The sequence below is a fragment of the Acipenser ruthenus genome, chromosome 26, assembly GCF_902713425.1.
Source record: "Acipenser ruthenus chromosome 26, fAciRut3.2 maternal haplotype, whole genome shotgun sequence".
NCBI classification, from domain to species: Eukaryota; Metazoa; Chordata; class Actinopteri; order Acipenseriformes; family Acipenseridae; genus Acipenser; species Acipenser ruthenus.
Genome location: NC_081214.1, coordinates 26278330 through 26293808, shown reverse-complemented (window position 1 = coordinate 26293808; position 15479 = coordinate 26278330). Strand labels below are relative to the sequence as shown.

General features: G+C 43.5%; 1 protein-coding gene across 3 annotated transcripts in view; it reads right to left on the bottom strand.

Annotated features, from left to right (window-relative positions):
- Positions 1-4724: 4724 nt before the first annotated feature.
- LOC117430848 (neuronal PAS domain-containing protein 2-like) overlaps positions 4725-15479 on the bottom strand; it is a 41660-nt gene continuing 30905 nt past the window's right edge. For all 3 annotated transcript variants that reach the window (XM_059000983.1, XM_059000984.1, XM_059000982.1), the window contains exons 10-21: positions 15391-15473; positions 14320-14426; positions 13343-13490; positions 12457-12538; positions 11487-11658; positions 10708-10811; positions 10265-10351; positions 9604-9765; positions 9169-9363; positions 7384-7571; positions 6888-7098; positions 4725-6669 (exon numbers count right to left, since the gene is read on the bottom strand). In XM_059000983.1, coding sequence (XP_058856966.1) covers positions 6535-6669; positions 6888-7098; positions 7384-7571; positions 9169-9363; positions 9604-9765; positions 10265-10351; positions 10708-10811; positions 11487-11658; positions 12457-12538; positions 13343-13490; positions 14320-14426; positions 15391-15473 — 1674 coding nt within the window. In that variant the 3' untranslated portion in view covers positions 4725-6534. The remainder of the gene's footprint in view (positions 6670-6887; positions 7099-7383; positions 7572-9168; positions 9364-9603; positions 9766-10264; positions 10352-10707; positions 10812-11486; positions 11659-12456; positions 12539-13342; positions 13491-14319; positions 14427-15390; positions 15474-15479) is intronic.

Below are 15479 nucleotides of genomic sequence, written 5' to 3'. Positions count from 1 at the left end.
CTGGATTTGAACCTAGTTCCTCAAGGTGAACGGCACAACTTAACAGCGAGTTAACCCACTGTGCCATATCGCTTCCATGAAAGACTTTCCTTTTTCATTGTCTATATAGGAAATGATCCAATTATTTGAAAATAAAGGAAGGAATGCCCTGGACTGCTACTGCCCTCCCCTCTGTCTGTGTAAAATAATAGTACGCCAGCGGTGTTTAAAGAATAAAACCACCGGGCATTCCTATTACCAGAACCACCCCCTCGGAGCAAGGGATTGGATCATTTTCTATAGAGACAATGAAAAAGGAGGCTCTTCCATGGAAGTGAGATGGCACAGAGGGCTAATTCACTAGTATGCTGTGCTGTTTCTCCTTTGGGGACTGGGTTCAAATCTAGCTGATGCTTTCCTTTATTTTCAAAGGATTGCTTAATTTACCTTATAGACAATGTAAAAAGAAGCTCTTCCATGGAAGTGCGATGGCACAGAGAGCTGATGCACTAGCATGGTGTGCTGTTCTTCCTTGGAGGACTGGATTCAAATCCTGCTCACTCTTTCCTTTATTTTCAAAGGACTGGGTCATGAAACCTTATAGTCAGTGTGAAGCAAATGTTTCCTGTGGGAGCTGGTGGCACAGCGTGTTAATCCCACGCCCTCCTCTCCATGAAGACAGCGGTTCAAATCCAGCTCCCCGAGGTGAGTTCCTGAGGTAAGTAACAATGTTAGTTGTAAATAATAATGATGTGGGTTGTGTTTCCACAGATGATGGAGGAGAAGAAGACCTGCCCTGTGGAGGGAGGAGAGGGTAAAAGGGGGGGGTGGTCTGGTCCCCCCCCAGCCAGGTAGGAGTGTGGAAGGTGGGTGTGTTGGTGTCTGTGTGAGGGGAAACTTAGTATAATAAAGTTTCTTTTTTTCCTTCCCCCCCCCCCCCCCCCCCCCCCCCAAAAAAATTTACTAAGTTTCCCCTCACACAGACACCAACACACTCCTACCTGGCTGGGGGGGGACCAGACCACCCCCCCCCTTTTACCCTCTCCTCCCTCCACAGGGCAGGTCTTCTTCTCCTCCATCATCTGTGGAAACACAACCCACATCATTATTATTTACAACTAACATTGTTACTTACCTCAGGAACTCACCTCGGGGAGCTGGATTTGAACCGCTGTCTTCATGGAGAGGAGGGCGTGGGATTAACACGCTGTGCCACCAGCTCCCACAGGAAACATTTGCTTCACACTGACTATAAGGTTTCATGACCCAGTCCTTTGAAAATAAAGGAAAGAGTGAGCAGGATTTGAACCCAGTCCTCCAAGGAAGAACAGCACACCATGCTAGTGCATCAGCTCTCTGTGCCATCGCACTTCCATGGAAGAACTTCTTTTTACATTGTCTATAAGGTAAATTAAGCAATCCTTTGAAAATAAAGGAAAGCATCAGCAAGATTTGAACCCAGTCCCCAAAGGAGAAGCAGCACAGCATACTAATGAATTAGCCCTCTGTGCCACTTGGCTCCATGTGAGAAGAAAGTATTGCATATACAATGTTATATCAACCTCCTTATATTAGTCCTCAAATGCAAAAATGACTAATCTACTGAACTAACTCATCACTGCTTTCAAAACCATTGCTTTTCCATTGGCACTACAGTACATTCTTTAAAAACAAAGGAGGATTTCAACCCAGTTCTCTAAACAGAACAATCAAGACTCAGATTAATGAATTTGCCCACTGTATCCAGCTTGAAGCTTTGTTAAAGCACCATTTAACATTGCACCTTACAAATTACTTGAAACCAAAGACAAACTGCAGGTGGATTTGAATCCAGGAACAGCACTAGAGCTGTGAGCAAACCCACAGAACTACGTAACTCTGCTGTTAAAGTTTGCTTTAATCAATTTGAATTAAAAACCCAATGACTTCAGAACTGAAGAGGAAGTGCCGAAGATGTTCCGGTGTCATTCCTGTGGTATTCAGCTGGAATTCACATTCATTTATGGCCATTATTTTAAAAGTGTTGTGTCAGACTAGCAAAGACAAAAATCAAACACTGCAGCACACATTCTTCTTGAAATATTTATTAATTGAAAAGGTAAACACCACATTTCTTGTACTTGTAATATCACTGTAAACTGGGCTTCACAGTGCTCGTGTTCAGACTAACGTCTTTTATTTTCAAAACCATGTTAACAATATGTTAAAGCTTGCGCTGTACACTGAGGGTCAAGCCCTACTAGCAATGCTATGCCTGTCTCCGACTGCTGTGCAACACTAGCCTGCAGAACGCGAGAACAGAAAGACCTTCCCTGTAAGACACTTCAATAGATTTTTCTGGTTACAAAATACTTTGCTTTAAATCCTAGAACATTTATAAATGTATTTCAATCTACGTAACATCATATAAAATAGACTAATATGTATTCAAAGTAAATTCTTTTTTGTACATCGTATAATACGATAGCTACAGTGTTTATTCTGCTGCATTTTTTGGCAGAAATGGCTGTCGTTTGGGATCAGGCTTATTAGTATATATATATATATTTTTTTAAACACACAGCAGTAACTTCAAAATAAAAGTGCATGTTCTAAACGCCGTGGACATCATCACAGAACCAAGCAGAAGTCTATTGCAAGTCACAATAAATCAAACACCACTTTACATCCAATGAAATAACAGAAGGGCTCTCTACATACCCGCGGGCTAACAGCTGCTCTGTTAACACGTGCATTTTCAATGTCTAGGATGTTCAAAAAAAAGATGATATATTATTTTCTGTTTCTTGAAGTTGAATTTCATTCCAGGACATGGTAAGCTGATGACCAAAGCAAGAATGACCTGTGTCGGTTGTTTTTCTTGTTCTAAATGAAGTAATCAATCTAAATATTGTGTTGGGTTCTACTGATTCTGATCATTTAAACTTACTTCCTCAAAAACATCCCTATCTAACTGAGGCACTTTCTGCTTCGGGTTGCGTTCTTCTCCATTATAGACTTGAATGACTATTAAACATTCATGGTAATAAATAAATAAATAAAATATAAAATTATATATATATATCTACACATATACACACACACACAGTTTTTGTTTTGGATGTATAGAAAAGGTTCAAATAATTAAAACATGTTTTTATTTCAGAATGTTTCACACATGTAGCTCTTCTTTGTCCGAAACATCCTGAAATAAATCACGTTTTAATAATTTCAACTTTTGTCTACAGTCCAGTTTTTTTTTTCATTTTTCTTCTAGGGCTAAAGGGCATTCAGCCTACAAGGGGAAACACCTGGCTAATAACAGGACAGGTAAGCTGCTTTCCCTTTCGAAACAAAAGTTTTTGAGTTCTTCCCCACAGGAAGACATTTCCTGGATGACAAGAAAGCACATCATTTGTATCCACTCACCTTCACTCCTCTACAAGCCGCACAGTTTGAGAACAAAGAAAAGCTTATATATACATGGCAATTATAGTAACAATTTATTAACACACATTTAAACAATCACCTCATTCCATTAGAGGTAAAACTCAGGTATTTCCCCTTGTAGGCTGAACGCATTTAGCCCTAAAGGATTCTGGGGGATGTAGTCCTGCTACCTATTTTAACCCCAGGACTACATGTTGTTTCTTTTCCTCCCCCTACTCTGCCTCAATATATATATATGAATATATAAAACGAATATAACATTGCACAAATTACTTTTTAAAATGAAACATAGGGTTTAAACTTCTTATGATTAGAATTCCTTTACATAAAGTAAAACATCACAGTTTATCAAGTACATAAAACAGTGTAACACACAGAGTGATAAGAAATACAGTGCAGAGATCGTCCCAGGACCAGCGATGAGACCCCGTGGGGTGTGAAAGTCTGACTGTACAGTATTACATTCCACAAGTCTGACATCTCACACACTAAACGATGAACTCAGTTCCATGTACAAACTGTTCTGACAACTTGATGTCACGGTAATACAAGTGCACAAAACTTGTGGTGGCTAAAATAATTTTCCATTTTAATTTTGAGAAGTGTTATGTTTTTCTGAAAAATCTCCAGCTTATGGGGCAGGTTTAAGGTTAGCAGTGGTTCTTTTAAGAACAATTCTTCTCAATGATTTAAAGAAGCCAGTTAGATTCAAGCAGACCCCTTTTTCTGTACATTGTATTTTTCATTTCAAACCCCAGCAGAGCAATGCACCTGCATGCTACACTATTTAATACAGAAGCCTTGGTTTTTTGCAATGGGTAACTGAGGCCACTAATGTGGAACATGGCTATGGCTGTGGCTTGGCAGACAGTTCTCACCAAGCTGGAGTCCCTTTAACTCTCTAAGCAGTTATTTTGTAAATGCAAGTGTAAAGCATAACATCCACTGATGCATTATTAGTGTGCAAGGAGTACAGTCCTGTTGTTTATAGCACTGGTTTCTTCTAATGGGCACATCTCTGATTTCGTTCCCAGGACCTGCAAGGCGTATGCTGCTGGTCAGCCAATCCAATGGAATTGATCTTGGGGATTCAAAGTGCTTCCACGTCCCGGATCGTTCCAACAGCATTACTGTAACAATGCATCACGTGATAGAGAGTAAAACTAACGAAGAGACACCTTGAGCCGATCCAGCATGCAGTGCAACATAATCACTGGAATGCAAAAGGATTTGCAGTAAACGAGAGAGGTTACCCGCAGTGTCGGGGCGCAGCAGTCAAAAAGGGTCCCCTCGACAGGTTAAGTGCACCCTGACACAGTGCTGGTGAGCTCTCATGTACGCTGTGAGAAATCAATTAGGTTTCAGACACTAGATGAAAATTGATGTTTAAAAATACTTTGGCATGAAATGAAACAGTATTAAATGATATGCTGGGCAGCATTTCTTAATTTCTTTTACCGGTGAATACATCCTTTAAAGGCTGATGTTTGTCTTTCAGTGAGAGGGATGAAGGATCTGTGCCAGACAGAGAGAAAGGAGAGCTTGAGACCAAGAGCCTCTGCAGAGAAAGGCATGGTATTACTGAGAGCACTTCAAACAGAACTGGGTCAAGGTATCTGGAATCTGGAGAGGTGTTCTGGGTTGGCATGGTTACAGAATGGTCCCACAATCACATAGCTACATGGGTGAATCAGTCTGTCTATGTTATATATAATAACAAACAAGCAAACATATCGGTATTGACTTTGCATTGCCCTGCTTCTTCTCTACCTCATCTGCACACAGTCCAGGATGCAATTATCACTACAGTTACAATCATTTAAATAAATAAATAAACTAAATAAACTCAAAACGCTGTTTCACCTGTTTTTACCCTTTGTTCCCTCAAGGGTGCACTGACTGGGGCTGGGAGAAGTGAGAGAATGGCAGTGTTGGTTTTCATCACTGTCCACTAGAAAACCTTGAGAACGGCAGTGTTGGTTTTCATCACTGTGCTTCTGTCCACTAGATAACCTTGTCAGAGCTGAACTATAAGCTTGAACACATACAGCATACCCACAAGCTAAGGCAGACTTCTTTACAAAGTCAATCCTTTCAGCTACAACATACTGCTGAGAACTTTCTCCAGAACAAGCCATCTGTCAATGCAATGGTCAAAAGAGTAACTGTCTTTTACCTGAGAAGTATTTATAAAATGACTTGTTTTAAAAAAGATAATACAAATAATAATAATAATAATAATAATAATATATTAAAAAAATCTTTATCCAACATACCTAGACAAAAAAAACCAAAAAGCCTCAGCAATGGAATTGAACAATCCAGCAGAGTATTAAAGACAAGCCCTCTCAATGTTGTGCCTGGTTGCTGTGTTCTACATGTAGGGCTCCTGAGTGGCGCATCTGATAAAGCGCTCCGAGTGGAGTGCAGGATGCGCCCTATAGGGGGGGCAGCGCACAATTGGGGGGCTTAGGTCGGCCAGGGTGTCCTCGGCTCACCGCGCATCAGCGACCCCTGTATATACCCCCCCCCCCGAAGTTCAGTCAGCACTGCAAACTAGCTGATAATGTATAACTCAGTACTGTGAATACATAACTGTGACAGGGGGATAGTCTCGGCCGTTCATCCATACCAGCTCTTTGAGGGTTACGTGAGCGCTCGGCTCAGAGTCTTTGATGCAACAGGTTTTTTTCTCCCGTTACACAGTTATAGGCTCAGTAACCCTGCAGCCTTGCACTGAAGTGAAGTGCCCGGGCCCTTCACAAACACTGTGGTATCGTACTGTCTGTATCACAGAGAACTCTGCAGTAACATTTATAGTAGCACTCATGCTTGCCTGAGACTATGCAGCAGTGGCATTTCTGTATATATTAAAGTCCCACGAAGCTCAAGAACAAAGCTGGCCCTCCCATACTGCACTGCCACTAGCACGGCTATATGAGGCACCGCAGTACTTCACTGGCCATGGGGCTGCAACCTCCCTTGGTAACTTTGCAAGGCCACCTCAGACAGGCTCCTCTGCTCCCTCTAGTGACCGGGGTCAGTGCTGCAGCCCTCCACAAAGGAATGCTTCCGCCAAGGCCCGACCTTCCTCCTCGGCATTGCTTCCCATCCTGGGGACCAGGGCTACCGGGGGCGTGGCAGGCTGCTGGTCTGGTTCTGGGGAAGCAGCTGCTGCAGTTGGGGCTGCTGCTGGAGGTATGTCATGGTGCTCTGTTGCTGGGGGTGCGGTCCACTCTGACGGGATACAGGAGGCTGCATCTGCCAAACAGAAGGAGGAAAGTGGGTGAGCTCTAAATGCCCCAGAGACCTTGCTGCTGCACTGTGCTCTTCAATGAATTCACACAGGCAGATAAAGTCCATACAACAGTTTGGTCAAATCAAATATTTCTGCTCTGGGTTTGTGGTTAATCGGTCGAGGTGATTTAACTATGCAAGCGGCTTCGCTAGACAGCAGAAGGCTTCACGTAACAAGTCACCTGAAAGAAGGGATGGTGTTGCTGCAGCTGCAGTGTGTGCTGTGCTGCTTGGGGCTGCTGCTGGTAGGCGGGCTGGGTCTGGTGTGTGAGGAAGCTGTTCTGTGGAATCATGATGGGCGACGTGAACACTGGAGACGGCACTATGAGAGCGCTGCAGCTCATTGGCTGCATAGGTAATGAGGAGGCCGTCATCTGCTGATCCGGGGTGTATCTGAGCAAGGAAGAGGGACAGGAAAGTAAAAGGGTTCAAGCCATCAAGCTACCTCAGGTACACTGCATGCCTTTGTACACACGTGTATATTACTCAACAACTGTATTACTATAATAACAAAAAAAAAAAAGAGCCCCCAGCAGCTCTGGTAAACTGAAGATACTTCTGAAAATAAAAATGTTAGCTGATGCAGTCAGAAGATAATCACACACACCTACTTTTAACATATGCAGCACCATTTTATTATCGTTAACTGAAAAAAAAAAAAGAAAAAAGAAAACATACCGGAACTGTCTTTCCTGGTTGAAGTCTGACTCGCTGTGCCTCTGGCCCACGTCCTGGGTCCCCGAGATCTGTCCTGGCCGGGGGTTGGTCTGTGAGAACATCATGGGGTTGCTGTTGAGGGGCATGGTCAGGCTGGCATGTGTCTGTCCAGGCATGCTGGCATGCTGCAGCATCACTCTCTGCTGGACCTGGAGGGACCCATATGGAGAGAAACCACCAATCAGAAATCTCTACCACACTGTACATAACTGTGTTAAATTAAGATACCATGTCCAGCTTTAAAAAAGAGAAATGCAAGGGAAGCCCCCAGCAACGACAGACATGAAATCACTGCCGATCTTCTGAAGCCTGCACAGCTATGGCCAAGGTTATGCATCACCTTACAGAATTAACTCATTTTGCTTCAGAAAAGTCAAAAGAAACCTGCTAATGTTACACTAACATACTGAATTGCATGCTGCTTTGTAATTTTGTAGTTTCTTTGATTACATGATGTTAAATAAAATATCTAAATTATTTTCATATAGTTTTTTTTTTTTTTTTTTTTTTAATGGATGTCTCAATCTTTAAATTCTAGGTGATGCAAAATGTTTGCCCATAGCTGCATCTCTGTTGTGAGAGCGATACTGTTTACAACATGCCTTTCGGTGTAAAACACTGCCTCACCTGCCTAACTGAGCAGAAGTGAATTCCTGTGCCGAAGGGCACTATTAGTTTGCAAACAGCTCTGACATTTGGGTCACATTTTTTTATGATGTCCTCAGGGAATTGGATTACACAGAGACCAATGACCCGACAAAGCTAAAAACAAAGTGATTATTACATCAGCCTACTGCATGCGTCACCTTGAACACGCACACATTGGAAAAAAGAGCTCTTTCTGAATGTGTGCAAACAATGTAATTTAATATCATCAAACTGTGGCATTATGTTAAAAAAAAAGATACAATTTCTTCCTCTGAAAAAAACAAAGAGCTAATTTGGATTTAATGGCTCATCTTGTTAATAAAAAGTATTTTCAGTAACCTGACAGAGGAGGCAGCTGGGATCAGAGAATGTGACACGTGTTGAAAGGGTTGGGATAAATCTAGCTTTTACGACACTGATATTTAAACATGTTAATCTTGTGCCAAGAAGGGGGCAATATGTCTTCTTAATTAATAGAATGCAGTTTGCACATGTAAAGTGAGAGAATCGCAGTGCTTTTGAATGCTAGAGAGAGCCTGATTCAAGCCTGTACTGTGTTAGAGTGTTACTCACTGAGGGAGCCCAGGATCACAAGACCTCTCGGCACAGCCTGGGGTGACAGCTCACAGCCTCAAAGCTAGTGAGGGACGTCACTCTGCAGGTATCAGACTCATTTTACATGGCACTTCATTCCAATGCCCTGCATTCACAGTATAGAGAATGTCTCCCTGTGCAGAGGTTCATGCAGAGTTTAATCAAATTCAGCATTTCATTAGCCTACCCACTCGACTACTGCATAAAGAGGTCACACTGCCGAGATTGTGAACCCCTCAACGCCCTCACCAAGACACATCAAACCGGTGGTTCTTGAGCATGCACATACAGACGCCTCCGTTATGTAACACAGTGTCCAGGTGGGTTCATAGCCCACGCGGGCCGTTTGTTAGGGAACTAATGCTTAAAGGGACGTTCATGGTGCAATTCGCCCAATCGAAATTGTGCCCTGGCATCAGGGAGCCACAAAAAACTCCAAACTCATGTCCACATGTGTCTGCTATTCTCCTGCGGGACTCGCCCCTGGTTCCCCAGGCTCATTACCTGCGGTGGAGCTGTGCTGGACTCCCTCAGTGTGAGCGTGTGCGGAGAGGAGCTGTGTGGGCCGCAGTACTGCTCCGATCCCATCAGGGCAGGGGGCTGCCTGATAACTCCAGACTGCTGCTGATGCGCGGGCCTTCCTGGGCCCTGGTGCTGTACAGTGCTAAAACTCAAAGGGGCAGGCGGCTGCATAAACATCTACAGAGAGACAGAGGCAAGAATGAAGCCGTCATCTAGAGCTACTGAAAAACACAGAAGTGCAGTCTGATGTGTCAAGGTACTGACCTCTCCGAGCAGGAACCTGTTCACTCCTATTGCAATCACACGCCCCCATTAAAACGGGTTCAAAAAAGTGCAACTGGCTGGCTTCAAATAGACTTAACTGTGTGAAAGCAAATGTTGTATTGTTGTGTGAGACACTCCTCCTCGCGGCGTTACCTGCAGATTGGAGTCTTGCACCAGCTGCAGCTGCTCCTTGATGTCGTGCAGCTCCTGCTGCTGGGTCTTGATGTCAGCCTGCAGAATCCGCGTGCGCTCCTCCAACTGCTCCTTCAGCTGATGCATCACCCCCAGCGGGGTAGGAAACTGGAACATGGGCTGCTGAAACACACAGACACCCACGAGAGGCAAGTGAGCACGGGACATCTCAACACTCATTACTGTATGAGCTGTGCAAAGCACTTAGAAAGCTTCACAGCTTTACTTTGCTACAAATATAGATAATATAGATAATGTCAAAAATGGCTGTATTTAAACCATTTTGATTTTATAATGCTATTTCTTGCCGTCTTCTCCTGCCAGGACCCCCTTGGAAAAAAGAGATGCATATATCAAGGGTTCTATCCCGTTTAAATAAATAAATGTGTACACACACACGCACACACACACACGCACATGCACACACACACGCACGCACGCACGCGTACACAAGTTAATCATGAAAATATTTGTAAAAATTATATTTAATAAACAGTTCATCAGTTTATATGCCGAAATGGTTTCCTAAAGGTCTAGGAAGTGAAACGTCAGCTATCGTGTTCACTGCGCAGAGTGCGACACAATCAACACCCCTGACACAGAGGTCTAAACATATACCCACCATGACTGGGAGCTGGCTGCAGGAGGGTGGGGGTGGGTGCTGCTGCTGGGGATGCAGGTCAGAGGGGGTCTGAGGCGGCAGCAAAGCCTGGAGTTACGAGACATAAAACAAAAGAGTTAGAGACATGGACACAACAGAGTGGACACAATGCAGTGGACACAGTGCAGAGCACACACACAGACAGGGGACAGGCAAACTGTAGCAAACACACAAAGAAAACGTGACGCACATCTGTGCATCTTTACAAAGAAAGTGATTCGTGAGCGAGGAAAGCCTGTAACGGAGATAAAAAAAATGGCTTCCCCGCTGTGTGACAGTCAGTGTGCTCATGACATCATCACAGAACAGCTAGGCTCTCCTAAAGCCCGCTGCAGTAGACTTATAGACCTAGCCATGCCATTAGGAGGCTGTGTTTCCTCCCAGGGGTGTTGCGTGTGACTCACCTGGGAGCTGCTGGGCTGTATTCGGGAGACGGCCGTGTCTGGCCCCAGGGATATGGACTGACAGGACGGGGTGGCTGTTTCTGTGAACCCGAGAGAGGAGTTTGCTGCATGAAACAAGCGAGAAGGACAGGATGTAAGAGTAACGTACAGTACATAGTGCATCACACAGCACGGGTAAGAAACACATAGAGAAGCACATGCACAAGCTCCACCCACAGCAAGAAGAACAGCATCTCATCAGAAATGAACAAGGGGCTCTCAGCAAAGCTCAGCTAACACAGGCCACTGCAACTGCAGGGTGTGGAACACCTTCTAGTAATCCAAGTCAATGCAAGTTCAGACAAGCGGTTCTGAAGGTATGCCAGTGTGACAGGGTGCTTGCTTTCAAAGGCTCTGTTCAGCCCCTTTGCAGTTTTATCATGTAATTCCCAGGGATGTATTATGCATTTACCATAGTTTGCCATGTTTACTAATATGCTTTACCATACCTCGCAATTCTTTACAATGCTTTATTGTGCTTTATTACACTTTACTGTGGTAAACTTTTACAAGGGAAGATTTTCAGTAACAAAGTGTTTTCTTCAGGTGAGAAGAGGAAAATGAAGGAATATACATACAGTATAAATAGTAATATACATTTTAGCTGATCCTATTAAAAAGGGATCACCAATAAAACCTTGATTATACATCTTGTATGTGGACCAGCATGGCTGTTCACACTCCAGTAATAACTCAGATAATGAGGTAGTTAGATAAGCAGGTCCCTGGCTGTGACCTACATGCAGAGTCCGACATGGCGGTGTGTGAGGACTTGTGTGAGCCGGGCGATGACACCGAGCGAGTCCGAGTGACCCCGAGCTTCTCCCTGTGAGTCTGAGTGACCCCGAGCTTCTCCCTGGGTGCTTTCTGTGTGTTCCCGCACTGCTGGATATCCACGTACACCTCGTGACTCTGTGGCAAAAACAAGAGGAAGTCCAGACATCATGAGCAGCACTCACTGTACTCCAGAGGAACCCCAGCAGTCCTCGATCCTTCACATCTGAAGGGGGCTCTGGAGTGAAACCCCAATAGGGGGTCCTCTCTCCAGCCAAGCATCCTAAACTGTGCCCTACTGTTTCTCAGCCACGCTGTGCAAGGAATGTTTCCACAGCAACAGGCCATCAGGCTGTGCAGCTTGCTACTGAACTTCCTTCCTTTTCAGCTGGGTGTCCTGAAGTGAGTATGAATACCATTCCAGTGCTGGCTCCCATTCCTGCAGTGCAGTCTGTGGAACCCCTCCCGAGAATACAGCTGGAAGTGCTAATCTGTCTAAGGGGTTCTCTAAAATAACTAGGAACCCTCTGCTGCAAAAAGTGTTTCAGGAAAACAGACTTCGTCGGGTGGAGAATAACAAGAAAAGAGCTGGACACTAACAGGAACACTATCACTAGCTGTTTGAGCTCCTCAAGAAAACCGGACTCAGACACAAGTCGCTTTGCTTTTCTCTTACTTGTTGTGTTCATTTCATATGCTGTGGCACGTGCATCATGACAAGTAATACATATTTATTTATTGATTGATTCATGTTGTGTCTGGTGGTCAGATCTGTCTTGGAGAACGCTTGGGCTAGAGAACACTTTGCCTGCTTCCCGAGGCGTGTTCTCTTAGTCACACAGAGACGACTGTATTATAAGTCACTAGAATGTTATTGTAATAAACTGCTACTGTTTTGGATTATGTTGATGCTTATTCATATGACTTGAACGATACCTTAATGGAGGAGGAAGCCATTTCTGATGCTGTCTCCTCAAGACCCAGCTCTCTCCTGCGCTCCGCCCGGACCTCAGCATAGCTGGAGAGAAACAGCTCAGTATTCAAACAATGAAGACCGAGGCAAACCTTCGCTGCTTCCCTTAACGACCCTGAACCAATGACCAGTGTACTACAAGGCTTCTTTTTACATAGGAATGCATGGTCTTTCAATGCAAGGTCAACCCATTAGTAACTCTGGCAACAGGCATGAGGTCACTCCAATTCCACCTACTCTTTTTACAATAGGGTTCGCCAGGAAAGGCTCCCAGTATTACACTGTAGGTATGAGCAGTAAGGAATATAAGGCTTACTCCGACTCCTGACTCCTGCATGCAAACCTATACCGTGCATATATAATGCGCAGTATGTCACAAACACAAACCGCTTTCAGATTTGTTGCTGAGCACCTGATCAAACAGGCACATGATACTGTACATGGTGCCACGCGTTAAATACACTGTGTAGCTGCTGCTGCAAACCCAACATTAATAATGTGAGAAGGTCTCCCAATTATTGCAAAATAATGACAAGTTTAGTCAAGGCTGTCTAGAGGTTAAATAAATAGCAGGAATAAAACACACACACACACAGAGCTCACTAAATGTCATGCTGTTAGCATAGTTTCCTTATTTGGCTTCAAGGCTTACATGTTGGTGTATCACAATAAGAATAAATTCATTTTCAGATCCTTTTTATAGATAGATAGATAGATAGATAGATAGATAGATAGATAGATAGATAGATAGATATTACTCGAAGGTCTTTCAAAGTGTCTGGGATCTGTGTATTTTGCAGATCAATGCCTGACAGACGGCAGTAGATGGCGCTGTGATATTGTTCTCACCTGACCACAGTGTGCGTGCACACTATGAACTCCGGCTTGGAGTTCCACTGGTGATAGGTGATGTAGTAATGAGTCTGCAGCCAAATCCACTGCTGACCTTTGGTGAGGAACCGGTAATAGCAGGACTTTCCCTTCCCAAACTGCATCACTGCAACACAACACAAACGCATGACAGACAAGGCAGTGCAATCACCACTGAACCCTCTCAACAGAAACGCACACATTCAAGGAGGCGTCTGTGTCCACTACAATGTGCACGTTCATTTGAAGGCACCGGTGTGTCCAGTGGTTTATTAATAAATGATCCTTAACTTACATAGTGCAAAATACAGGAGAAACCAATCCAAGCATGTTTTGTATTATTCCAAGTGCATCTCGGACTACTTAAGGGGAAAAGCTACTGAGATTTATCTTCAACAGGCAAGCCATTACAGCTACTTTAATTTTGGTTTTTAATTAATTGTAATTCCTAAATAAAAGTAATTAATCACCACTGTAGCTCTGTTTCTTATACTCTGTTTGGCGCACACTACATCATACTTTTCTGCACAATCAAACAAACATTGGGGTTATTTGCTGATGTAGATGCCAAAGCAGTTTACCCTGTTGTATATGGGAGTAATACAGGATTCAATAATGAGGTGTATTCAATGGATCTTAACAGCAGTGGATCTATAAATGTCCGCCGTTTAAATAAATAATAAAGGGAATTAGTTTAGTTTAGTTTTGTCTGTAGATATAAGAAGAAAAAGAGTCAGGAAGGTTAATATTTTAATGATTTAAATTACTGTGACATTTAGAACTTTTGAACACGATTATTTAGTTAAGTGAAAAACCACGATTAAGTATAAAATGTAATTTAGCTCACTATAAGATTTTTTGTTTTGTTTTTGTTGGTGCATTAAAACAACAGCTAAGCTGTTTTTCGGATCACGTTAGAACAGATCGCTATCCAGCCCAAAGTGGAATTCACTTACGCTGTTCGTGGCACCTGGCGAGAAGCTCCAGGTCATCAACATGATAGTAATCGTAGCCAGAGGTGCCCAGAACCTCGAAGGGTAAGTAACCTATAATGGGAGAGGCCCTGCAGAGAGAACAGGACAAGACAGTTAGTGTACATCCTCAGAACACCAGCAAGCCAATCGGATTACTCCATTCACTCGGAACACCAGCAAGCCAGTCTGACTACTCCATTCATTCGGAACACCAGCAAGCCAATCTGACTACTCCATTCACTCGGAACACCAGCAAGCCAATCGGATTACTTCATTCACTCGCCACCCTCCAGTTTATAAAGCAGCATGGGAATGCTAAAACATACACATAAAGACAAACAAAGCTATAATAAGCCTGTTTCATAATTTGTTCAGGACTTTTTAAATACCCAGAAACCTGCATCGATTGCTTCTCAAGCCTGTGAAATAACAGCAAACCCTCCTTTTGTTATTGACGCTTGATGCCGTCATGGTCAATATTCTGTCCGTTTGCTTTTAACAGGACATGTCTGGATTGACATCTTATTTGTAAGGCATTCCCATGATTTCATTATCTTTCTTTAAAAAGGACTGGCGCATTGTTCCAACCTTCAGTACAACAGATTTGATTACAGATAATGTGGTGTGATTCATTCATGCCGACGTAATAAATGGGTTTCCTAGCTCTGCAATTCAAACCCATTAATAAGTGTTTGTAGCCTCAGTGCACTGATTTACAGTGCTAACCCTGCAACCCCTTGGAAAGAATCTCACTGTCGTACCACGATATGCTCATGCATAACAGTTTCCAGTTATCTCTCTGTAGTCTCTGGAAGGGCTGGAGTGGAAATTAGCCATTAGGAAACTGGAGCATGCCCACTTTTATTCTGCAGGAAGTAACTTACGCAGGGTCCATTTGAATAGACATTCCAGCTGGGAACAGCAGTGCTATAGCAGGGGCTGGCTAAGTATAAAAGTGTCCCTGGACCAATCCCACTTGACTGGACTAGAAACACACCCGCACAGACTGAATCCATGAAGTAAAGAAAACGGAGAGATATTTTTGTGTCTTACCTGTGGTCTAGAAATAGGAATTTCCATTCTAAACTGTGCCTTGATGTGAATTCGTCACAGGGCTCTTCAACATTGCACATATCCTGACA